This window comes from Vanessa cardui, chromosome 5 (genome assembly GCF_905220365.1).
Source record: "Vanessa cardui chromosome 5, ilVanCard2.1, whole genome shotgun sequence".
NCBI classification, from domain to species: domain Eukaryota; kingdom Metazoa; phylum Arthropoda; class Insecta; order Lepidoptera; family Nymphalidae; genus Vanessa; species Vanessa cardui.
In genome coordinates this window covers 1,106,507-1,133,134 of record NC_061127.1, presented here as the reverse complement: position 1 = coordinate 1,133,134, position 26,628 = coordinate 1,106,507, and the positions used below count along the sequence as shown (strand labels likewise).

Below are 26,628 nucleotides of genomic sequence, written 5' to 3'. Positions count from 1 at the left end.
TAACTGTTCTACATTTTATTCTACTTCTTCGTGGCTTCTTCCTTCAAGAGCTGGTATATAAACGAGAAGTCCTTCTGTCCGTAGCCCCGAGATTGCACGATACGGTATAGCTGAGTTGCAACAGCCCCCAAGGGTATGGGAGACCGGATTCCTAGAGCCATTGAGCTAGCCAACTCCAGATCCTGGAATAAAGACAAAGGGTATATTAATGCCATGATGTGAGAATAATTGGTTTTAATTTTTAGCCTTATAACACATGGAGTTCAGATCTGCTAATAAAAATGAATACCATGAACGTATTTTATTGATATTTAACAAAAAAAATCCTGTACAATAAACTTTAAATATATGTATTTATTACCGTCTCTAAGATTATACAGGCGATAAAAAAGCGTGGAATTAATACTTATTGAATTCGAAACAGGTATCGATATATTACATACATATTTATTTTTATTTAACATGAATATATTTTTAAATGTTGAAAAAGAGTAACCTACTGAGTGTCTCGCCGGTTTATCTCGGTAGAATCTACTTTCCGTACCGGTGACAGCTTCACTTAATATAGATTGTAAAAACTTGAATAAAGTATATTTTGATTTGTTTTGATTTGATTGGTACCTCGCGGAGTGGTACCGTATGGTATGGTAAAGTATGAAGTCTATCTGATTGTATTTCATAAGAAATCAAAATATCACCAGCGGACCATAGCGACGGAAATTCGCTGTCTACGAGACGTTATTACTGTTATTATTAGAAAAAAGATTTAATATATTTCTTAATAACTGTTACTGAAAGGTTTTATTGTGGAAAAATATTGAATTGACATTTTCATGAACATATATACACTAGCCATTATGACTTTTGATGTAGGGCATTCGTCTTTCCATTTCAATTTAGACAATATTCTATGTAGCCTTTCATTGAAAATTCGAAAGTAATTTCAGTAAATGTAATTTTTTGTTAACTTATGGCACTGGTGAAAATACAATTAAGAATTTTTATAATCAATACTTTTAGGCTCAAATCAAAGTCAAAAATATTCATTTTCAAGTAGAAATGTGCAACCGGTTCGGAAAGAAACACCTCAGACCTTAGAAGAACCAGCAAAATTTATTTGGACTTTCCGTTTTTTTAACATTCATAGTGACTAATTATTTTTTATGGTTGTATTGGAAGCAGTTTGATGCCGAATGATTAATTTATAGTGGAAGGTAAATTTATATCTTGGCCTACCGTAGGATACACAAGTAACTTTAAAATTTCTTGTCATCGTGTAAATCAATAAATTTTAATAATAATTATGTAAACACTTCGCAATTTAATTAAAAAGCTCCAAACTATCCGTGGTCGAGTGGTGTGTACATCGGTTTTCATGGGTAGCGTACCCAGGAAAACCCACTCCGAGTCCTGGATTCGATTCCCCGCTGAGTCGATGCAGATTATCATTAGTTTTCTATATTGTCTTGGGTCTGGGTGTTTGCGGTACCGTCGTTACTTCTGATTTTCTGAAGTGCTTAGCTACTTACATTGGAATCAGAGTAAAATGTGATGTTGTCTCATATTTATTTATTTATGTAAATAAATATATTAAAACATACCTTGACCATAAGCTCGTTCTTGAATCCACCATCATAGTCCCTGCTGGATGGCGCAGTTGGCACCAAGCCGGGAACAGGGCAGTAGACTTCAGTGGACCAAGATCTTGCTGAAGAATTGTTTAGCACGTCCAGCAAAACTTTCGGGTCCAGTCCCATCCTGAAAGATAAAATCATACAATCAGAATAAAGTACTACATATAATAACAAAGTATATTTAACTAAACTAATATATATATACATTTTAAAAATATATATAATTAACCGATGATTTCGGGTTCTTAATTTGTATTTATAATTCATCAGTGGTAGTGCCACACTGCATACCTCTCGGTTGCAGTCGAATGGGCCGGCACGCCCGGGGAAGTACCACTCTCTCACTTAAAATCGGCGTGAAGTGGTAGCTATGCTACCGCGTTTCGTCCGGTAAGTGAGAGTTCCGGAGGCCCGATCCCTCTCCCCCCAAAACATGGTTGTGCAGAATTTGGTGACATTACCCCAGGAGGGTACCATCAGCGACTGCGATGGAGAATCCCTCTCTGGGCATCCATGCTCAGGACGTACACCGCCTGAGCAGGGATGCCCACGCTGCCCTCCGAATTCTGGGGGGGGCAATTTTGCGCTCGCCACTGTTCGGGGCAAGCGGAGCAGGCATCATAAGGCAACCCCTACCACACTCGCTGTGGATTTCTGCAACATAAGGGGACTCAACTCCAACTTGAATGCCGTTCACTTTCACCTTGAGACGGTGAAGCCGGCCTTGCTCTTTCTTACCGAGACCCAGATATCTTCTCCTGCCGATACGTCTTTTCTCTCTTACCCCGGGTACAAATTGGAGCATACTTTTGTGCCACGAGCTGGGGTGTGCGTTTACGTCAGAGATGATATCTGCTCTCGACGCCTCGGCAGCCTTGAAGGGCAGGACCTATCAATTATCTGGCTGCGCGTAGACTGCGACGACCATCCGCGAATCTACGCGTGCCTTTATAGGTCCCATAGCGGTAATGCCGAAACCTACCGACTGGTTGAGCACGTCCAATTGGCTACAGATTCCGTGCTGCAGCAGACTCCATCCGCAGAGATCATTATTCTGGGTGATTTCAATGCTCATCATACAGAGTGGCTTGGATCACGCACCACTGATCATGCGGGTAGATCTGTTCTCGACTTCGCTTTGGCTTATGATTTGACACAACTGGTCACCTCGCCAACGCGAATACCGGACGTGGAGGATCATTCACCTTCCCTGTTGGACCTTCTGCTGACTTCGCATCCGGACGGCTATAAGATTGTCGTCGATCCCCCTCTGGGCTCGTCGGATCATTGTCTCGTCCGGAGTACCGTGCCAGTTACACGATACTCACGACCCCGTTTCGCGGGCTGTCGTCGCGTGTGGCACTACAAGTCAGCAGATTGGGATGGGATGCGGTCCTTCTTTGCATCTTACCCATGGGGGCGAGTTTGTTCCTCGATGGATGATCCGAGCGTTGTTGCTGACTCTGTCGCCGATGTGGTGCTTCAAGGTATGGAACTTTTCATTCCATATTCTGCGGTGCCCATTGGTGGCAAGTCCCATCCCTGGTTTGGTCGCCTCTGTAAGACGGCTTCACGCCGAAAATGGGAACGCTACCAAGACTGGGCTAACGCATCGGCGTCTCGTGATACAAACACCAGCACATTCAGAAAGGAATATAACTTTGCCTCCAGGTCCTTCAAAAACGTGATAGCTGAGGCGAAGTCGAAGTACATTGGCAGAATTGGCGAGAGACTGGTGCGCTTCCCATCAGGAACACGTGCGTTCTGGTCTCTCGCTAAGGCTGTCCTAGGGAATTTCTATCAGCCTTCTTTTCCATCTTTGCACAGGGACGGTGAGTCATTGGCCCATACCGCGAAGGAGAAAGCCGATCTTTTAGGGTCTTTCTTCGCGTCAAACTCGACTCTGGATGACCAAGGAAAGTCACCACCATCAATCCCGCGATGTGATACGACGATGCCGGAGGTTAAATTTCGGCAAAGTGCAGTTCGGAAAGCACTTCTTTCCTTGGACATTCACAAGTCGAGTGGACCCGATGGCATCCCTCCAATCGTGCTACGGACATGTGCTCCCGAGTTGGCACCGGTCTTAACGCGTCTTTTAAGGCAATCCTACGCATTAGGCGTCGTCCCGAACTCCTGGAAGACTGCTTTGGTGCATCCGATCCCTAAAAAAGGCAACCGCTCAGATCCGTCCAATTATAGGCCTATAGCCATCACCTCCTTGCTCTCCAAGATAATGGAGTCCCTTATTAACTGCCAGCTCCTGCGGTACCTAGAGGAGAATCAGCTGATTAGTGACCGCCAGTACAGTTTCCGTCGGGGTCGCTCAGCCGGTGATCTTCTAGTTTACCTTACTCACAGGTGGGCTGAAGCAGTTGAGAGCAAGGGGGAGGCATTAGCAGCCAGCTTGGACATAGCGAAGGCCTTCGATCGTGTATGGCACAAAGCGCTTCTTTCGAAGCTTCCTTCCTATGGGCTTCCCGGAAAATTATGCAATTGGATTACCAGCTTTTTGGCAGATCGGAGCATCAAGGTCGTTGTCGACGGTGCATGCTCTGACTTAAAATTCGTCAATGCTGGTGTTCCACAAGGCTGCGTTCTATCACCCACTCTGTTTCTTCTGCATATCAATGATTTGTTGCAAATCGGGAACATTCATTGCTATGCAGATGACAGTACCGTTGACACCTTATACACCGGCCGCGCTAATATTTCTCGGGAAAACGTCGAAGAAAACCGGAACAAACTTGTGTCTGAAATCGAGTCTTCGTTAAACGAAGTCTCGAACTGGGGCCGGCTAAATTTAGTCCATTTCAACCCCAAAAAGACGCAAGTTTGCGCGTTAACCGCTAAAAAAACACCATTTGTCGTATCTCCACGATTTGAGAACATCCCGATAGCCGCTACAGGTAGTATCGGAATACTTGGCGTTGATATTTCGAGCCTCGTTCAGTTCCGCGGTCAATTGGAAGGCAAAGCCAAATTGGCTCAAAGAAGCTCGGTGTGCTCAGCAAGGCGAGACAGTATTTCACGTCGGCCCATCGCCTAAAACTTTACAAGGCGCAAATTCGGCCTCACATGGAGTACTGCTCTCACCTCTGGGCGGGTGCTCCCCAGTACCAGCTCCTTCCATTTGACCGCATCCAACGTAGAGCGGCTCGAGTTATCGACGATCAAGCCCTTTCCGATCTCATTGATCCTTTGGCTTTGCGTAGAGATGTTGGATCACTCTGCATCTTCTACCGAATTTTTCACGGGGAATGTTCCGAGGAATTGTTCGGATTAATCCCGGCTGCTGAATTTCACCTTCGGACATCTCGTCAAAATTCTAAGTTTCACCCGCACCATCTTGATGTCCGAAAATCCACAACAGCGCGATTTCTTAGACATTTTCTGCCTCGCACAACCACTCTGTGGAACCAGCTTTCGCCGGCGGTTTTTCCGAACCGATACGACATGGGAACCTTCAAGAAAAGAGCCTACTCCTTTCTCAAAGGCCGGCAACGCACCTGCAAGCCCCCTGGTGTTGCAGATGTCCATGGGCGGTGGTAGTCACTTTCCATCAGGTGAGCCTCCTGCTCGTTTGCCACCTATTCAATAAAAAAAAAAAAAATCTCGTGCTCGACGATAAAGGAAAACATCGTGAGGAAACCTGCATATGTCTAATTTCATAGAGATTCTGCCACATGTGTATTCCACCAAACCGCATTGGAACAGCGTGGTGGAATACGTTCCAAACCTTCTCCTCAAAGAGAGAGGAGGCCTTTAGCCCAGCAGTGTGAATTTACAGGTTGTTATTGTTGTTGTATATATCTGAATATTACGGTTTCAATAATAAGAAATTGAATAAGATAATATCAATATGCTTGATCATTGAACGTAAGTCGTTATACTGACTGCATATTATCTTAATATTATTTAAATTTTTGGAATCAATAGTTTAATATATCAGCTGTATTTGCATCTCAAATAAAAAATAAGTTATATTGTACTTTGTATGAAACATCGATATTTTTATTGAAGTACTAAATTTGTCACACACGTCTATTCTTTATCCAACATTTTACAGAACTATGTTTCAACTGAACTCAACCCTTTAGCTTTAACAATAGAAAAATTTCACCAGTATTTTTAGAGTGAGTCGTAAAATTGCTCTCGTGATATTTCACCGAGCGTACGACCTTTTAAACGACACGAGTGTACCAAAAGCATACTTTAAAACGACAATAGCTCAACAGTATATAGCAAACCTAACGTGAAAGTCCCAGGTACGATCCTGAACCCTTCAGCTGGCATTCCTGTGCCATTTCGATATTAACACGAGATGTCATATTAACTCAAATTACAAAAGTTTTTTTTTTTGGGCCACCTGATGGTAAGTGGTCACCACCGTCCATAGACAATGGCGCTGTAAGCAACATTAACCATTCGTTTCATCGTCAATGTGCCACCAATCTTAGCAACTAAGATGTTATGTCCCTTGTGCCTGTAGTTCACTCTCCCTTCAAACCGGAACACAACAATACCAAGTACTAAGATTTTAAATTAACATGGTTATTTTTATTATTAGAGTTATTAATTACGGGGTTAACCATGTTTTTTATTTCTCTCGGTAGCAGCTCGATATTTCGACATTATCTACGAAAGTCTTGTTCTCGTAATACGAAATAGTGTTGTTTGGCGGTAGAATATCTGATGGGTGGATGGTACCTACCCAGACAGGCTTGCACAAAGCCCTACCACTAATTAAATAAATATAAAGTAGTATTACAATATAAGTGATTCCCTAACAATAAAGAATTATAATTGGAAGTTGTTGAAAAAACGGAAGGCGGAAAGAAAAATGAAATTATCTTCAACAAGCCAACCAGACGTGAATCTTCAACGAATTGGCGACGAATTTCACTTCGACTCGTTTAATAAAAAACCCTACACCCTTTCATTTGCATATAAATATGATTGGAAGGTTTCATTTTGTCCGGACTGTCTGCTAGTATAACTGGAATCGGTAGTTTCCTTATGAATTAGGGTTGAGACGATCAGAATATCAATTTTTCTTGACTTCGAAATTCTTGTCACAAATAGCCCATATCTCACATTAATCATAAATTTCAAATTTACAATTATAAAATTGAAAAATTAATTAGTAATAAACTTGACTCCACTCACGAAACCTAAAATAAAAATATTGTCATCGACACATCGTAATAACACAAGTCGTAACATAAAAAAGTTTCACTTAAGGTAAAGATGAGATATCTTTAGAGATTTGATTATTAAAATCAATGTTAAGGCTTTTAAAATATTCATTTATCTTTATATTCCTCGTATGCGTTCACAATCTGTTGTTTTTTTAATATAATACTTTTATCGGATGGTCGAAGATAGCATTTTAAGGTAAAAAAAATAAAATTTCCCAAAATTATTTCCCGGTACGCTATTTACTCATATAACTCTGTTTTCACTGAATATCATTTACATCATATTGTTTTATATGAGTATTGTCAAGCAGTCAAAACATTCTGTTTATCTCTTTACATATATATGACTGTTGCTTCTCAATACATATTTTGTAATGTTTTGTATGTACGGAAAAATACTAATGATTTCATGAGAAAATGTGATACTCATAACATCGGTACAAGGAACAAACACAAACTTGTTACTCCTGTTACTCGACTACATAGAGTCAGTAACTCTCTTACAACAGGATCCCAGAAAGCGTTCAAATTGCTTCTGTTGCCAAATTTAAAAAAATTGTTAAGGAACGCTTGTGTGCAAAAGGTTACTATACAATTAGCGAGTTTATGTTTGATAGCACACCTTGGCAATGAAACGATCGCCTCCTGGCTATTTCTAATCATATACTACAATGTATCTTATTAATTTGACAAAAAAAAATAACAAAAAAATAAGACCCGCTGAGTTTCTTTCGCCGGTTCTTCTCAGGTCAGGGTGTTCCTTTTTCCGAATCGGTGGTAGTGTTTATTTGACAATCAATAAGTAAGTGTAATGCTTCTATATTGAATAAAGGAATTTGAGTTTGAGTTCGAGTTTGACATATATTTAATTGTATTTAACTAACATGACTGTATTTTTTAAATGTTTAAAAAGAATAACTACTGAGGTTCTTGCCGGTTATTCACTGTAGAATCTACTTTCCAAGCCGATGGCAGTTTCGCTTAATTGTAAAATGACGATTCAAGAGTGCTTGTAAAAGCCTATTTGAATAAAATTTATTTTGATTTGGTTTGCTGGTCTGACAGTTGTTGCCCATATGTAACATATATTCATTCGACATATACTTTACGATGTTTTCCTTCACCGATCAGGTGTTATCATAAACAAAAAAATAACATATTTAATTTTTTATTAACTAAAAATTAACACACAATAAAGTAATTAAGGAGCTGAGATGGCTCAGAGGTTATAACGCGTGCATCTTAACCGATGATTGCGGGTTCAAACTCAGGCAAGCAACACTATGTATATATGTATGTTCTTTATTTGTGTTTATAATTCATCGCGTGCTCGGCGGTGAAGGAAAATATCGTGAGGAAACCTGCATGTATCTAATTTCATCGAAATTCTGTCACATGTGCATTCCACAAACCCGCATTGGTACAGCGTGGTGGAATATGTTCCAAATCCTCTCCTTAATGGAAGAGGCGGCCTTATACCAGTGGGAAATTTACAGATTGTTACTTTACTTTTACTTTAAAGTAATTAACGTTTGTTGAAACACTCGAATTACAAACACAAACCAAAGATGTTACAGTCAGCTAATTATATTATTATTGTGATTAAATGCAAAACAAGAAGATACAACCAAGTAAATTGCATTTATGCATCTATCTTACTTAATTAAATTAAACCGTATGCACGTCTCGAGCCGAAGGTAGTCAAATAGGGTTACCTGTACGTCTTTTAGATAATTATTATAGTGTTTATGTATTTGTAATCGTAAGAAAATCTTCAATACCCAAACAAATATTAAATATAAAAAAAATGACAGCCTGTAAATTTCCCATCGCTGGGCTAACGCCTCCTCTTCATGTGAGGTTTGGAACACATTCCACCAGGCTGTTCCAATGCAGATCAGTGGAATTCCGTCACCACTGAGCATGAGATGAATTTATAAACACAAATTTAAACACAGGAACGTTCAGTGGGTTTGAACCCACAATCATCGGTTAAGATGCACGCGTTCTAACCACTGGGCCATCTCGGCACTTTTCATTATGCTGGGTTAGAAATAAAGGCGATTATAACTCTAAGTTTGAGCAAGTCTAAGCAACAACCTATAGCCTAGTGGGAGACAAAGGCTCCCTTTGAGGATTACGCTTGCAACGTCACTACGCTACTCCGGTCTGGATTGGTGGCTTGTGTGATGAAAACACGAAGGAAGGAATATCAGACTTTTGACTTTCAACAAGTCTTTTATAGTCCGATATGCATATCAATTTTACAAAGACAGTAAGATTATAAATTAATTAATAAATCATAATTTAATTATTAAGTATTGGCCCGTAATATCAGGCAAAATCCAATACACGATAAAACTTTTCTTTTTTTTAATTTTGGTAAACCTTTAATTCAAGACTTTTATCTGATGATTCAAAAGTGATTTTATAATTCTAATTGAATATGTTGATTTGATATGATTTGACTTGTATAGGACTCATGTATCAGAATGGTATACTCGTAGTACCACAGTCATTTATCAATACACCAGCTAGACACGAAGTGATTTTTTACACAATCACACTGCTTTATCGCCTTTAACTTTAAAAAATAAGGAGGTTATCATTTCGACTGTATTTACATAAATATAAATAAAAGATAAAGAATTTTCATGGCATACGTATATAGTTAAGTATGAATTATCATAAATATATGATGATAATAAATTAACTTGGTGGTAGGGCTTTGTGCAAGCCCGTCTGGGTAGGTACCACCGACTCATCAGTTATTCTACCGCCAAATAACAGTATTCAGTATCGTTGTGTTCCAGTTTGAAGGGCGAGTGAGCCAGTGTAACTACAAGCATAAGGGACATAACATCTTGGTTTCCAAGGTGGGTGGCACATTGACTGTGTAAGGAATAGTTAATATTTCTTACAGCGTCATCGTCTATGGGTGATGGTGACCACTTACCATCAGGTGACCTATATGCTCATCCCCCAACCTATACCATAAAAAATCGATGGCTAGAAGTGACTCCTAAGTTTTAGTGTTCATCAAAAGCATTTAAAATTTTTGTTATTTTTTATTAATTTTTTTGATTGTATATATTACTTGATTGTTGTATAATTTTGAGTCCGTTGTTAAAAATACGAAGCAAAAATTGCTAGCCCTGTTCAATATACGCTAAGTGTAACTTTCCTATAATATAATAACGTTACTTAAAGGCAGCCCTACTAAGGACCTTTTGTTATTACACTACGTGACTATATTTCCGGCTTTCATGGGCAACTGATGGGCAAATTAACTATAATGAAAAGCTATGAACTTAAATTGTAAATTTCCTTTGATTTATTGCGTACTAAACTAAATGGATATTTGGGAAATGAATCAAATTTAAATATCGTATTAAAATGAAATACAATAATGGCGTTTCTTGCAAAATAACTATATAGTATAAAACAAAGTCGCTTTCTCTGTCCCTTTGTATGCCTAAATCTTTAAAACTACGCAACGGACTTTGATGCGGTTTTTGTGTGTAGTGATTCGAGAGGAAGGTTTATGTAATATGATTTTAGAAGTTTGTAATGATATGTCGTAAATAAATAAATTCTGTAGTATGTTTAGTATCAGTATTGCACCGGTGCGAATCCGGGGCGGGTCGCTAGTATAATCGATAAAGGCGAATACTATTCATAACGAGAACCTCTTACAGAATCCTCACTAATATTACAAATGTGAAAGTATGCTGTATGTCTGTATTTGTTAATAGTTATATTATATATTATAGTTATCTATTATTTATAGTTATGTTATAAATTAGTTAATTATATATATATTATTGATATTTGCCAGTGAACGTCAATCCATTTCTTTTTTTTTTATTCGTAATGAGATAATGATATTGACAATTACTCCTAATTACCTAAAGTAAACAAGCATTATTTGCATTAATAAGTGGCAATCACTTAAACAGTGATGATTGCAAATTACCCTGAAACCTTTAGGTAGATGCACATATTGGTATATATAATTGCTGAGCCGTCTCAGCTTAGTAGCTAACAAAATCTTATTATTAATGTTATCGATATGATTTTTGAAGTGGGCAACATTAGAAAAATAACGAAAACATTGGCGGGAAATTTAAAGCTCTCTTCTGAACACGCTGGAACCGAGAGCATTGTTAAAACTTTCATATCCATTGCATGACTTCACTAATAAATAAAATTATTATATAATTAATTAATTTAGAGAGAGAGATACATTACACCTCGTATTAATACATTGTACAATTAACTGTCAAAAATTATTTAAAAAATAACTTTAATTTACATTATTATACATACGTTAAACTCTTAGTAAAACACCATACAAGATTAATAATCTATACGAATTGATGAGACGCTTTTTGTCTCATACCTAGTTGAAAAAACTATTATTAATCCAACGTACATAAAACTTATACCAGGTGCATCGCGTCTCAGGGAAGGTATAAGTATATAAGAAAATAAACTTCGCAGTTTCAACTTTGTTTCTTTAAATATATAAGACTAACAGTTGCTCGTTACTTTACTCGCGTTTTAGTGTGTTGGTTTTCATGTATTGGGCAAAAAAGTATTCTATACAGTTCAAGTTTGCTACATACCAAATTTAATCAAATTCGGTTCAGCGGTTTGGTCTCGAATAGCGACAGACAGACAAAGTTACTTTCACATATATAATAAAATATACAAATGATGATGTGAAATGCGTGTTCTTTTAATTTTGTTTTTTTTTTTGAATAAAAAATAATAGTTTATAGTAAATTACTTACTTGATACCCATGTTCATACACTCAGCTGTTGCCATACCAGTGATACCCATGAGCATATTGTTACTTAGCTTAGCAACTTGGCCGGCACCACTGCCCCCGCAATGGAAATGCTTGGCTCCCATTGCTTGGAGCATTGGCAGAGATCTGTCGAAATCGTCTTTATTACCGCCAACCATGAACGCTAGGGTTGCATTCTGGGCGCCCATCACACCTGCACCAAGAAAACATTATGATTATGTCGTCCTGACTGACTTCGGCTAAGGTGACCATTTATCAAGGCAGGGCATATTATATTACACTAGTCTGTCCGCAAATACAGATGCACTCGTAGTGTCTCTCAATCCAAAAATCCGATGGCTAAAAAAACGAATAAAAAGAGACCATAATCGATAGTTTTATATGCTTTACGAAGCACGGGAGTCTAAAATGTATCCCAAAATTCTGAGATTTTAGTACCAACTAAAAATCCAATTTCAATGATCATCATTGTCATTTTCATCGAGCTGCAGAACATTTATTGATTTATAAAACAAGTAACTATTGATACAATAAATTTGCCATAAAAGTGAACTTTAACCTCAAATGACGAGACATTATGAAAAGTGCCTGTCACATATTTGAATAAAGAATATTTAGACATTAATTATTTTTTTTTTTATCTAAAAAGTGTAATTAAAATTATCAGTCGATTATGAACTTGACACAATTTTGTAAATGGCAATATATTTGCGTAATCATTATTCGTCATATTCGTATTCAACAGACAAAGGTCGGTGAGTTATCGAGCAGTTAAAATATATAATAAATAAAACAATAATACATCAGTCAAAGAAACGATACAGACTCATGGCGTGTGAATCTAATAAAAAAAATACTAATTCAGATTTGGGCAAATATCACGAAGCATTCATGTTCTCAGATCCATGTCTTAATTTTACATCTCTGTTTTAAAAGAGTGTTGTGAAAAAATATCGGAGTAGGCACTGACCACTCATCATATATTCCAACGCAACACAGCTACACTTAGTATTTTTGTGCTTCAGTTTGTGTGTAACAGACACAAGGGACATAACACCTTAGTTCCCAAGGTTAGTGGCGCATTCGTGATATGAGAAATGATTAATATATCTTACATTACCAATGCCTAGGCAATCAATGACGAATTACCATTAGGTAGCCCACTTATCAGCTAACTCTTTGTTCATTAAGCTCTACATATCAACTATCAAACAGACAATCATGATACTTTGCAAAAATATTGTCAAGGCCAAAATAAAGGACGTATCGTAACACTTTAAACTACAATATGACGAGCATAATACCATGGACGGAAATTAATAAAGAAATTTAATGTAACGTGTTACTAAACAGTTACTTAAAAGCTTTAATGCATAAACACAGTGACGTAATACTTCGACACGAATCAACGTATTTGTATTGATTTGAACTCTAACCCTAAGAATTATGAAAGATGGGCATATATTTAATCAACATCAAAAACGTCACCATCGATATAGTAATATTGACTTCAATATATGTCCAGTGTAACTAGACCCATCTTAGTTCCGAAGTTGTTGCTGCATTGGTATTGTAAGGAATGGCTAATATTTCCCATGGCACTAATGACTATAGACGATGGTCACCATCTGGCAGCCCATTTGCCAGTTTGTCGACCTATTACATTGAAGTATCAATAATAATTAGAGACAGACTAACTAAGACCTTAAGTATAGTACGTAAAATAAAATAATAAACCAATTCCAAATATTGGTAAAAACTTTGGCAACCTTTTTGAAAAGTTTTGAAAAGTCTTTGTGAAAAGTTATACGGCTATCGAGTAGTAACTATTATTATTTTACCAACTTTTTTTTAATATAGCTTGGAAAAATGCCTACTTGATGGTAAGTGGAGACCCAAAAAAGCCATCGCTTACATTCTCAATGCACCACCAATCTATATTAAGAATTGAAACGTCACTTGTGATTGTAGTTACACTGGCCCACTGCAGGTAGAATAATTGGTAAATGAAACTACTCATCTAAACTACTTTTTCCACCAAGCCATGAAGTAAATTTATTCACTAAACGTGCTTTTGGGCTCTTGCAAAAGAAACATTAATATTTAACTGAAAAATTACCTCCAGATACTGGGGCATCAATGAAGGCAACACCACTTTCGGTAGCGACGGGGAATATCTGTTTGGGCACATTCGGATCTACTGTACTTGAGTCGATGAGCAGTGAACCTTTAGGTACCTGAAAGATAAACAATGAAATAGTTCCAGTAAAAAATTTAAAATGTTCGTTGAAATAGACCAAATTCTGAAAATCAGTCAGGTTGATAAATAATTATTCAATATATATTGATAAAAGATCAGATATCACTATCGATCAGCTAGAGAATCCACATTAAAATTGTGGTGTCGTGCGGGAATTCTTTGACGTAATACTAACATTACTCAACCAGCAAGTCTTAATTTGGTTTAAAAGTATCAAACGTGCCTTTATACTTATATATAAATATTTCTAAAATATAAGTATTTAATAAAATACCGGATAGGTTATTAATTATTATAAATATTATTTACCAATCCGGTATTACATTGAATACATATTTTAATGTAGATTCTCTAGCTGATCGTTTGATAATTATCTAATTGAACTGATATTTTTATCTGAATATATAAATTATAATATAATTCGCCTTGTAGTAGTATTATTACTAACAATCTGATTTTTAACTTTAAACAATTAGAAGTAAATACGATATAATATCATTGGATGTTTCTCTGCCATACTTACACGAACGTTATCTACAGCCAAACAAATAAATGACAATTTCTTTTTGTATAATAAAGATAAATATCAACTGTAAAACTGCGCAAACAATAAACGTATAACACATCGTATTTTTCTTAGCAACTACAGCTACAAAATATACTAATAATCATTATTATTTACGGAATAACCCCTGAAACTATAATAATTGCCTAAAAATATTTTACGTCGTCGTTCATAAAAATTATTCCGCATTTCTTTTAAAATTGCTCGAGACTTGACTTTTCTCCGTCTGTTTCAAATAGCCTTTCATCAGGGGCCTATAGAAATTTTGTTTCACTTCAAGAGAGTGAGCGCAGATTCGTATAAAGAAAACATCACGATACAGCTTTTACACAAAGAGGTTTTATTTTTCTTTTCATTTTATTTCATCACGTAAATATAGCCTTGCACTGTAAATGGTCTTAAAAAACTATAACATTATTTAAAATTGTTGTATGGAAATTAAAATATTTTTTAAATTCACATGAAATTGTATTTTATTAAATGAATAAAACAAAAAATATTTATTCGTATGTTTTTGATCAATGTAAAACTATTCTTTCGATTGTCATGAATAGTTCGTTATTCTTTGTAATCAGGGAAGGAAGGACACATGATTTAAAAAAGAAAAAAATATATATTATTATTTCTCTGCAGTATTACGTGTAAGTAGAAAAATTGAGTTGAGAATAAATCATGTACTTAATAATAGAGAATGTCTGTAATTTGTTTCATATACATATATCACAAATTTTATACGACTTTGCTTAATTTACTATTTCCAAAGTTATTTTTAAAGGTAATTTAATGTAACGTTATTTATTTCCTACAAAAGTACATTTAAAACTTGCATAGTCTTGTTGGTTGCTATGTAAAAGTAATTGGTAATTAATTATTCATTTACGTCCGCTTTCAATAATCAATCTAAGTTTAAGAATAGATAGCTATCTCCAATTTTATCAATAAGAAATTATGTATCATTAATTTGCTTTTCACAATCAAGGATAAGGTTTATGTATCTTTAATCGATGAAAGATTATTTATTCCCTCTCACCTATCTAAACTTATTCGAACGTTACGTTTTACTATAACCACAAAACTTGATAATGCTTATTATTATGAATAATCAAAAACACAAAACCGGCAAGGGAAACTGTGAGCACGAGATTGTTGTACAATTAAAAAAAAAGATATAAATAAGTGGAATTCACACATTCATAATGCTGATTCAGTATCGTGAGGAATTTTGTATGTTGGATCGGAATAGAATGGCGAACGTATTGTAACAATTACAAGTTAGTATATTACTTACATGCTTAACAACTCCATCTTGTCCGAGATACGCATCAAGAACGACTTTGTTACTTGGCAGTATGGACACGACGACATCAGCTCCATCTACCGCTGCAGCGATTGAGGTAGCACCAGATACACCATTCTTGGCAGCGGCTGATAAAGCATCCTTTGACGGATCGTAGCCACGTACATTGAAACCCTGAAAAAAGTAACGTGAATATAAGATATATTTAACAATTATACTATTGGCAATATCTGTGTAACTACAGGCACGAGGGACATAGCATCTTAGTTCCCAAGATTAGTACCGCATTGACGATGTGAGGAATAGTAACAGAACTGGCGAGTAGCACCGTGGGTAATTTTACACCAATTGGAGCTTATATTTGTAACAAGATTAGCACTTGCGAAGGCTATAATATAATTCGTATATGAGAACTAGCCAAGTCAGACCTTAGTCTATAATACACTATTCTAAGTTATAAGGAGAAATGTTATTTTATGTGGTATTAAATGAATTTTAGGAAGGATAATGGAACTTGATGGCACCCATTTATATCTCACATCTTTAGTCGTTAAAGTCCAAGGTATATTTCATAATATTGAACTTGGCTCTCATTTTACATTTATGTTTTTGATGGGATATTTCTTACAGCGTCATTGTCTATGGGTGATGGTGACCACTTAAAAAGAATAAGATTAATGGCATATAAGGTGGACAGTAATAACATTAACGAGACATTTCTGTTTCTTACAGAGCAATAATGTGTAGTAGCTTCGATATATAGTGTGTCAGAAGGTCAGTAACCCTGACTTTTGGTAATCAGAATAAAAACAATGAACAGATGTTGGTTGTTGATAACATAAGATTTTGATGTAATAATTGTTAATCTTTGTCTTGAGGTTTTGGTCATACAAAGATGTGTATGTCCTTTCTTAGAGTTTGAGCTTTCTTCGTAATACATTTTATCGAAAATGCTGTTTTAAGACCAAACTACTGAACCGATTTAGTCATTTGGTCTTGAAACAGCAACAGATATACAGACGTACTCTTACACGTAAAGATACGTAAAGAACCAGCGCTTGAACTCATTTGCCGTATTAAGTATTAAGAAAGTGGAGGAATAAAATATTTATGCTCACACTTAAATATTTTATGCGCAGTTCGATTCCAGGTTTATCTACTTTGAACACCACAATTTGCAGCATTGAACAGCACAAAAATAATTGGTATTTTTTCTAAAAATAAAACATGGTGGAAAATAATGCAAGTTTAAAGTCTGAATTATTGAATTTTTACCGCTTGAGGTAACGCAAGTCCATTGGATCAACCATTTAAACTATGATTTTATGACCCTGGTACCTACTCACCGTACCAACTACAGCACAATCATAAACGGTATTTCTGTTACTCGGTGGAATATGTTATGACTGGAAGGTACCTTCTAAGACAGTCTTGCATAAAGTCAAACTATTATAAAAATATTTGTAATGTACAAAGAAATTGAGATGGCAACTCATCCGATTTTTTTTACAACATTAACCGCTTATCATTTAGATACTCGTTATATAATTTTTATCTTAAACAAAGACAAAATAAAGCTTTATCTAATTAGTAATAACCTAAGTGTTAAATAAAAGACTTTTGATAATGATGATAATTTTGATACACAATTTCATTTAAGTTTCACGTTGGACGTAGTTCTTATTTTAAATACATTTAGAACTATGTTCCTTTAATTTTAACGGACCGTGTGTCGTTTATTATTATATATATATTATATAAATATGTTCTCCGATCTCTGTCTAGCCGAAGAAAGATCACAGTGGTGTGCACTTGGAGAGGCCTATGTCCACCAGTGGACGAAAACGGGCTGATGATGATGATGATGATGTACTTGAAAGCTTGATCGATTAAGATGATTAAATTATTATCATAGTGCTACATGAAATGGATTGGTAGAACATGTTTAATTAATCTTTATCCCATGCGAACTTCTCATAGAATTACATTTTCTCAATGAAATTGATATTTTTTGAATTTACATCAATTGATGATGTGCAGTTCATTTTAGCCACTGCGGCCAGTCTGAAGAGAGTCCACCCAACTACGCAAGAATTATTACAGTAATACAGTAATAGTGTACCAATGGACCCAGTACCATGGGATTTCTCGCCTGATGCTCTAGACGCTAGGCCAACAGTCAAAACTGAAAGACCAACACAGCAGTATTTTTGTCTTTTTTAAAAAACAGATTTGTTCAATAGTACCATACCAAAATCGTTACAGACCATTCATACTTATATAATGCTTACATTATTCTCTTACTGGTTTTCCCCTACTTCTCTAATTAACCTAATTGTAATCCTCACAAATATTGACAACAGTTATTTGAATTGGCATTTAATCTTTTACATCTTAAGTAATTAACCGAGCATCATGAACGCCTGAAGACATGACCAGCACAACACAGGCATTTCCACGACCTTAGTCTAATTAAATTATTGGTTAAGATTGAGATACTCTGACTGCAAAGCCATACTATATCAAATTGATATGAAATAATTGAACTCTCTGTTGATATCCCAATACGAAAACGACATTTAATACAATAATATAAGTCTAATGTATTTTTCATTACTATTCGACCTTAAACATTAACGCGAAAAGCGCCCATCTGCATTATTTAACATAATATTTGCATTAATTGAACTGATTTTAATTTTAAATACCGGTAAAAGCCAGTATTAACTAGTGTCTCGGATTTTTTAGGGTTCAACTTCTAAATAGAAATGATTTGACAATTATGATGAATAATATGTAGTTATTGTGATATTATTATAAATATGAAAGTAATTCTGTTTGTCTGTCTGTCACTGTCACTTTTTCGCTACTAAACCGCTGAGCCGAATTTGATGAAATTTGCTATGAGGAAAATTTGATTGGTGCATCGTGGTTAAATAATTCTCGAACCTTCCACTTACGAGAAGTTTGAACGCTGGATGGGATATTTACCAACTGTTAAATAGATAAAGACAAAACAGTTCATTGCCATCTTAGATTCGATTGATCATAATATCTTCTTATAGAAAAAAAAATTAAAATGAAAGTAGAAAAAAAAAGTTCGAAACGTGGAAACTTGTATGTTACTAGCGGCCCGTCCCGACTTCGCACGGGACTTTTTTGTTATATTTTTACCTTTTATTTATATTTTTGTTGCTTGTTTCCGACATGTTTAACAACTGTCGTTCTATTTCAATTTATTAACACAAACCCCTAATAAACTATATACCTAAACCGTCCTTATGAATCGCTCTATCTATTAGTGAAAACCGCATGAAAATCCGCTCAATAGTTATGGAGTTTATAGCGAACATACCGACAGGAGCGGTCAAGGGACTTTGTCAAGTCGAAATAGTCAGTCTAAAATATACGGAATCAAGCGAATTTTACTGGATAACAAGACTTCTTCTTTTTGCTTTGTCCCTCATCCTTATAGTTTGATTACCCGTTTTAAATTTTTAATTGTGAAAACGATTTCAAATACGTCGCTTTAAATGCGATCAAATATTAGCTCTTGATGCTCATACATTATTTTTATGTGCAGATCTTATATATTGCTTCTAGATTTAACTTCTAATACATATTATCAGACAGAAAAATAATATACTCAATAGGGGACACATTCTGAAACTTTCTTTTAAATATGACTTGGACAGACAGATTTTGATTAAAGTATTTAAATAAATATTATATCAATATTTTATTTACAAGTATGCCAAAACCTCAAATCCGTTTGGTTGTTAATTTTTTTTTTAATCCAGAAGATACTCTAAAGAGATCCAGTAAAAACAGACTTGCTTGCATTTGTACGTTTATCAAAACTCTTATAATGACCAAAATTACTATAACATCACGTGCTGTTATATCCCAATGTATTCTGCGGTGAGTTTCGAGTTTCTTGTTACAGAATATCATTAAATCCCGAAAGGTAATCGTGGATTTGTGTAGAAATCTTGTGTGTTACTTGTGTTTCTGTGTTCTGAACTAGAGATAGTCCTTGATATTAATAATTTTTATTTTCATCTTTACCATCTCTTAATTTAACTTGAAACATAGACTTTCAATACAGTTATGGTTGTAATTTAGAATAATAACTATCTGAGAGCGCTCATACAGATCGCAACGAAATACTATTCGTTATCGCGCTGCTATTATCATTTAAAACGCGATAACAGATACATTAACACAAACATTTATTATATTTACTCTTGATAGACACCAAACTCGCGTTCCAAGGTCAAAGTAAAATAATATCTTGATTTATATGTGTGTAATTCCATCACACATCTCGGCTTAAAGACAGAAAGACAAGTTATTTAAATTTAACGTGATTTCTCACATCAGTGGGGTTATCCTATGAACGAACATGATTTAAAATGAGTATGATGTGGTCGTGAAATGTGAAATTATAGTATTTTTCGCTTTATTGGAATGGTGCCAAACTAATTGTTATTCATTAATTTAAAATGTATACGTAATGTATTTTCTTTGTAAAGGAACTCAAAGGTCTATTCTGATATTGGGCTATTCTGCACTAACAAATTTCAACCTTTTTGTTTTTTATTGGACTAATATTGAACATTGGCCCTGACAACTAATAATTATTTTTGTAACGACAATCCGCCACCAACATTGGAACCAAAGATTTAAAGTCTCTTGATATAGTTACATTGGCTCACTCACCCTTCAAAACTCAATATTACTAAATATTGTTGATTGGCGATACAAAATTATTATATTTATTTAGTGGTAGGTAAACGGGCTTGAACGAAGCCCACATTGGGCCCCAAACTCGACCAACGTATTGTTATATAAATATCTAAAAATAATATGTTACAAGGTGCATAAAATAATACTATTTAAAGAATACACGCGTTAAATTATCATTTGTCAATTATACATAGAATATCTATCAGCTAGTACGAACAAAATTCTTACCAAAATTCCACGCAATCATGATTTGTAAAATAAGTCCTCAGTGTCAATTGTATTATTAAGGTTATACAGACGATAACAAAGCGTTGAATTAATAATCGTTGAACTTCCAGGCAGGATATATTACATACATATATAATTGTATTTAATTAACATGACTAAATATTACCAAATAGTGACAAAGCCACCACTGTGGTGGTGGATAGTTTATACATCATTCAGCATCGTTATCTTTTTTAAATGTTGAAAATCAGTAACAACTTATTTTCTTGCCGGTTCTTCTTGGTAGAATTGGAACCGTTACCGATGGGGTAACTTCACTTAATGTAGTTGTTAAATGACGATTCAATTGTATTTGTAAAACTGTTTTTACTTTTGATGTTGAAAAATCATTCCTATGCAAATAAATGCTTAAATGTTAATTTAAATACGTACCTACCATTTTAACAGTTCACAATGTGTATTTATACATACGATTTTTAATAGTTTAATTTATAAACTTTAACCGAATCGAAATTACGATGTCATTATCACTGTCTCCATTCGCTCATTTAATGAGATAAAATACGAACCAACAATATTATATTCGTCAACATTAAAAGCGAGTCTGTAATTTAATTATCTTGACAAAATATACGAATATAAATAATTAATTAATCCAACCTCTTAATCCTTTTAAGAAGTTTATACACGTGGCGATGTTGTCAGTTGTTCTTACCTGGGTTTAAAACAACAACACAAACAAAACATCCCTCATGATTCGTGTCTTCTTACTTTTCTCTAAATTACCTATTTTGTATACTACTACTCATTGATATCAGTAACAGCCTGTAAATTTCCCACTGCTTGCTAAGGCCTCCTTTCTATGTGAGCTTTGGAACACATTCCACCACGCTGTATCAATTCGGGTTGGTAAAATGCACATGTGGCAGAATTTTTGTGTGAATTCATTCAGTCAAATGAAATGAGACACATGCAGGTTTCCTCGCGATGTTATCCTTCACCACCGAGCTCGAGATGAATTATAAACATAAATTAAGCACATTAAAATTCAGTAGTGCTAGCCTGAGTTTGAACTCGAAATCATCGATTAAGATGCACGCGTTATAACCACTGGGCCATCACAGCTCATTGATATCATTTATATCATATTACTTTTTCGTTCCATTTGCTGTCGAAACACTCGGCCTTAAGAGTAGTGGTGCAAAAAGGTTCATTAAAAGTATAACCTCGACTTATTGCCTCCGTTGGTGACAGAAGGGCTGCTTGGTTTTTGCCTTTAGGATCGAAATTGCAATTCAACGGGAAAATGCTGCTAGCAGTCTTGTCACCATTCCAGACGGTCAAGATTTCTATAGTATCGTTTTTTTTAATTCTTACTTATATAAATATACTTAATATAAGCATTTAATGTTAATAATTCTTATGAAATTTCATAATGCCTAAATACGTTTTATCGAATTGATTTTATTCTCAGAGAACGTCTTTATTATCTAATGATAATTTATTCATATTATATACATACTGTGATTATAAATATATACCACTAAAACAAGTTCTAAGACAGAAAACCAATTAGCACCGTAGATTTTCTGACTACAAAGTATATTTAAATGATATCAATTTTAATTGATGTAGTACGTAATTATTTGTATTCAAATAGTTTGTCTTCCATTTACACCAACTCAAATTGGACCAAACCTTGGACAAGATTGGAGTCTCCGATCCAACTCCTCAAAAAAGTAAGAATAGTCTCAGGCAGTATTGACTCATAATATGATTCTTAGTACTATTATATTAGCTTTTAATGAAACTTTAAATATATTTTATACATCAGAATAATGTGTTGAATATAAAACGTGAGCGGAGCCGCAAGTGAAAACTAGTTATGGTATAAAATAGTCATGATGGACCAGATACTAATCGGATTTTGACCACGATTTTATACTCATTCATTGAAAAAGAATGGTGAAATAAATTCCTCGGTCTAATTTACACCGATAGGGAATTAACAGGCATTTTTTTATTTATTGATATGCCTAAATTTGACTACGTATCATGTTCAATTAATTTCAATTCACGTCAACGACCGTTTTATAAATAAAATATTAAATGTATCGAACATTATAACGCCCACGCATTAATAATAAATATTACGAGTCATTTAAATAACTGCAGAAACCATAATAAGTTAAATAAAACCTTTGCTAAGAACGAACTAAATAAATAAAACCTGTTTATATCTAAATACACGAGTGCTTCCGAGCACACGTCTATTACAAATACTTAAATGGCTTTTCTTTAAGAAAATAATTTGATACGAAGCTCAATCTTAAGCAAGACTTACGGAAATTACGATTACGCTATTTTCATCCCTATGTGCTTCTAGTATTGTGATTATTGCTGTCAATATCGCATATCAAGTTTTAATATTATTGTATCTTGATATACCGTCGGTTTACGAACTTGTTACAGAATAACCCGATACCAGAATAGGCGTGTCACAAACAAATTAAAAGTTTAATTACCTTCTTGACAAGATTTGCTGCCATATAACCTCCCATGTTCCCAAGGCCGAGGAAAGCGACATTTTTATCTGCCTTCGAGCTGTAACTCCTCGTGGACACAACGAAACACCGGCTGATTGTCCGCGCCGCCATTTTGTAAGCTATGAATAACACGTTCGATACCGGCGCGTGCGCAACGCGACTGCCAGTTGCCACATGCCGGCATAGCAGCGACGGGTTTTCGCGGACGTTGTTTACAATAAATTAATCTGTGATAAGAATTATAATATGTGTTTCTTCTTAATTCCTGTATAATTTCGCGTTACATAAATTGTTTAAAACAAATAATTAATTAGCGTTATTAACTTTTTTACACGAGTAAGTTTCTTGTATTTTTTAAGATAAAAGTAAGCCCTCTTACATTCGTGTTTGTCTTATTTTAAAAATAACATAATTATTCTGAATTCTAAATGTGAACACCGGTTCGGTACATTGAATATTTTCCGGGGCGGATATTGATAAAAAATTGTATTGTCGAAAAAGCAAAGCCGTGCACTTTTGAGTTTTGTTGTTGTTTCATTTAAATATCATTATAATTTATAATTCATCTATTTCACAGCGATTCAAATCAAAAGATGGTTCCCTCATCCAACCACATCGAAGGTGTAAATAGTGTTTTAATCTTTTGAAAATAATCTGTGCTCTCTTGGCACAAATAAAATCCAAACAAAATTTTGATTTTTTTGATTTTTGATTGCTAGTATGACAGATATTAATATTTACATTTCTATAGAATATCAAGAAAAATTGAATCAGCTTGAAAAATAACAGCAAACGTAAAATACTTATTTAAATATTTTTTGTTATAACAATAGTATAATGTATTATAAATATTGAATATATATAAATAAATATTGAACAACATCACATACATTGCTCTGATCTCAATGTAAGCTAAACCATTTGTGTAGTGGAAAATCAGAAGTAACGACGGTACCATGTACATATATAATATAGTATAAAGCTGGGTCCGTACTTAATGGAATGATTAGTTTATTTTTTTGCAAACGGTTCATAAACAAACGACATAAATGTATAAACCAAAACAATATATTTATATATATATTGGACTTAGATTCAACATCACAGCAGATTGTTAGGTACTTAAACTACTGATAGCATAACGTAGACGAATATTTATATTTATTTAATTTCCAACTTGTTATGGCAACAGTACGACGTTTAGAATCGTTTTCGCCGAAAAGGCACGAATCAAAGAAAGTTAAAAGGCTTATTAAATCAGAAACTTGTATTTATCAGTTAAAGCTTTTGAGACGGCTCCAATCGCTTTCAATTACGTTGGAAATATTAAATTTGACTCGATTGAACTCATATAATATATCATACAATGTATTTGTAAGTATGTGTCCTCTCCAAGTTATAAACTCAAACTTTTCAAAATCATATATATTTGAATATTAATATTCTTTGTATTTGTATGTAGGTGTATTTAAACAACTTTGTAACATAAAGTAACTAAAGTGTATAAAACAAAATTAAACCTCATGTAATACAGTAAAATAAATTATACAATACTTTTCGTATTTTTTATTTATTGTCTATTTCAATGTATTTATGTTTAAATTTGAGAATAAAGTAGTTATTCTATACAATGAAGCAGGTATTTAAATACTTATGTAACCGCGTACATTGTTTTTTTTTGTCTTTAAGTATATATTTAAATGAATTAATACCCACCGTATTGTGAATATTTGAAGCCATTTCTACGCATACGGTTTCCAATGTTCTAGAAAATTAATAAGCCTCGTTTACACGCGAAGTTTAGCGATAAACAATGGTTTACCTATGGCTCTTGCTAAGAGTAATTAGTAACAGCCGGTCAGCCCACGGAGTGATAGAGGGCTCGCCTCTTAAGAAGTTTGACGATTTACACCACGCTGTTACAATGCAAATTGGTTCGCACTCACTTGACGGATCATAAATACAAATTAAGAATATTTAATTTAATGGTTCTTAGTTTTCTTATCCGGGTTTTGGTTACCATAGTCGGTCCTAATTCAATATTGATTAAAAATCGATATATCACTGACTAACCTGTGAAACAATAGGTTCGATTGACGAGACATTTCGAATTTTTGGGATGCGGGATGCCTAGTAACAATTTTTGGAAATTTGACGAAATCTAAATATTATAAAAATTATACCTTTACACTTCATACAATGTTACCTAAATCATGAGCTTACTTAAAAACAAGAGCAAAATAAAAGTATACATACAATTATATAATGAAATAGTTAACAGTAAGCTTTTTACTAATTGTAATTTATAATATTACTTTCTTAGATTAATCTACTAGGACGATTTATAATTCCTATTTCTGCTCTCGTGAGAACGTCAATCTAACTATAAATCCGTTGCTATGATAAAAAGTATATAAGGAATGTTAATAGTGTGTAATCGGCCTATTAGTGCGTTGTTTATTCATAGAATTGGGCCACTCAAGGTTGAATGACGTCAGAGAAGGCGTGACACTTATTATTATAATCTATACACACGGAAAGCTGTATCTGAACACTATCAAATGGATTCTTATTCTGATTTAAATTATACTGTGTTATTTTTACTTCAATTCTTGTGGTAATTTTATTTTATATAACTCCTAATTATGTGGACAAGAAATGGCTTTATTAATAATTAATTCACTAATCTATGAGAATCTAAATAAAGTCATATATATTTTTTTTTATTTATGACTCCAAATACATTGTTTAATTGATAGGTATTAATCTTAATATTCGTAACAGTTGGATTCGTTCGAAGTAATTGCCATTTTTTTCATAAAGGCAAGTTATTTCAACTATTTTGTCAGTTATATTGTTATAGCAGGTGTATAAAGATGAAAGGTCAAGTAATTCCATTTGAGTGTAACTTGTTCTTATTTAGATATGGCGTTGTCATATTAAAAAATGCAAATTTCTGAAACGAATTATTATTATATGTAAGACATTTTGAGTGTGTTAGGGATGGACGTGGATGACTTTGGAGAAATAGAAAGATGAAGAACAGTAAACCAGATCCGATATAGATTGGAGAGAACAATGTGAACAGGCTGATGATGATGATGAAACTATTAAAGCAACACAAATATTAATGTCGTCAGCTCAGGGTGTTGGTATCATGATTGGTCAGTGAATGATACCCAGACTGACAAATCGGGTTGATGACCCGATTTTGAATTTGACAATCAATCAATAGTAGGTTTTAAATGTGTTTTTCATTGACTGTAGAGATTAGGAAGTGTTTTCAGTAGAAGTAGTAGTATCGAAAAGTAACTTCCCGACCCAGAAATTTATA

The 26,628-nt window shown here is 34.5% G+C and overlaps 1 protein-coding gene across 1 annotated transcript; it reads right to left on the bottom strand.

Moving 5' to 3' along the window:
* LOC124529871 (NAD-dependent L-serine dehydrogenase) lies at window positions 1–23,472 on the bottom strand. Its single transcript, XM_047103802.1, has 6 exons — window positions 23,274–23,472; window positions 15,763–15,945; window positions 13,769–13,886; window positions 11,632–11,842; window positions 1,602–1,758; window positions 1–182 (listed from the first exon to the last, which is right to left on the bottom strand). Exons 1-6 carry the CDS (start codon window positions 23,403–23,405, stop codon window positions 21–23), a joined length of 963 nt encoding a protein of 320 aa, XP_046959758.1. The 5' UTR covers window positions 23,406–23,472; the 3' UTR covers window positions 1–20.
* Between the last annotated feature and the right edge of the window lie 3,156 nt (window positions 23,473–26,628).

What these genes read in the sequence shown, in the direction of transcription:
- LOC124529871 (XM_047103802.1), bottom strand. Translation starts at nt 23,405, where the DNA reads ATGGCGGCGCGGACAATCAGCCGGTGTTTCGTTGTGTCCACGAGGAGT. An exon ending in CAGCAAATCTTGTCAAGAAG is followed by an intron (nt 15,946 to 23,273) that starts GTAATTAAACTT and finishes TACTTTTTTCAG; the next exon opens with GGTTTCAATGTACGTGGCTA. An exon ending in AAGATGGAGTTGTTAAGCAT is followed by an intron (nt 13,887 to 15,762) that starts GTAAGTAATATA and finishes TTTATCTTTCAG; the next exon opens with GTACCTAAAGGTTCACTGCT.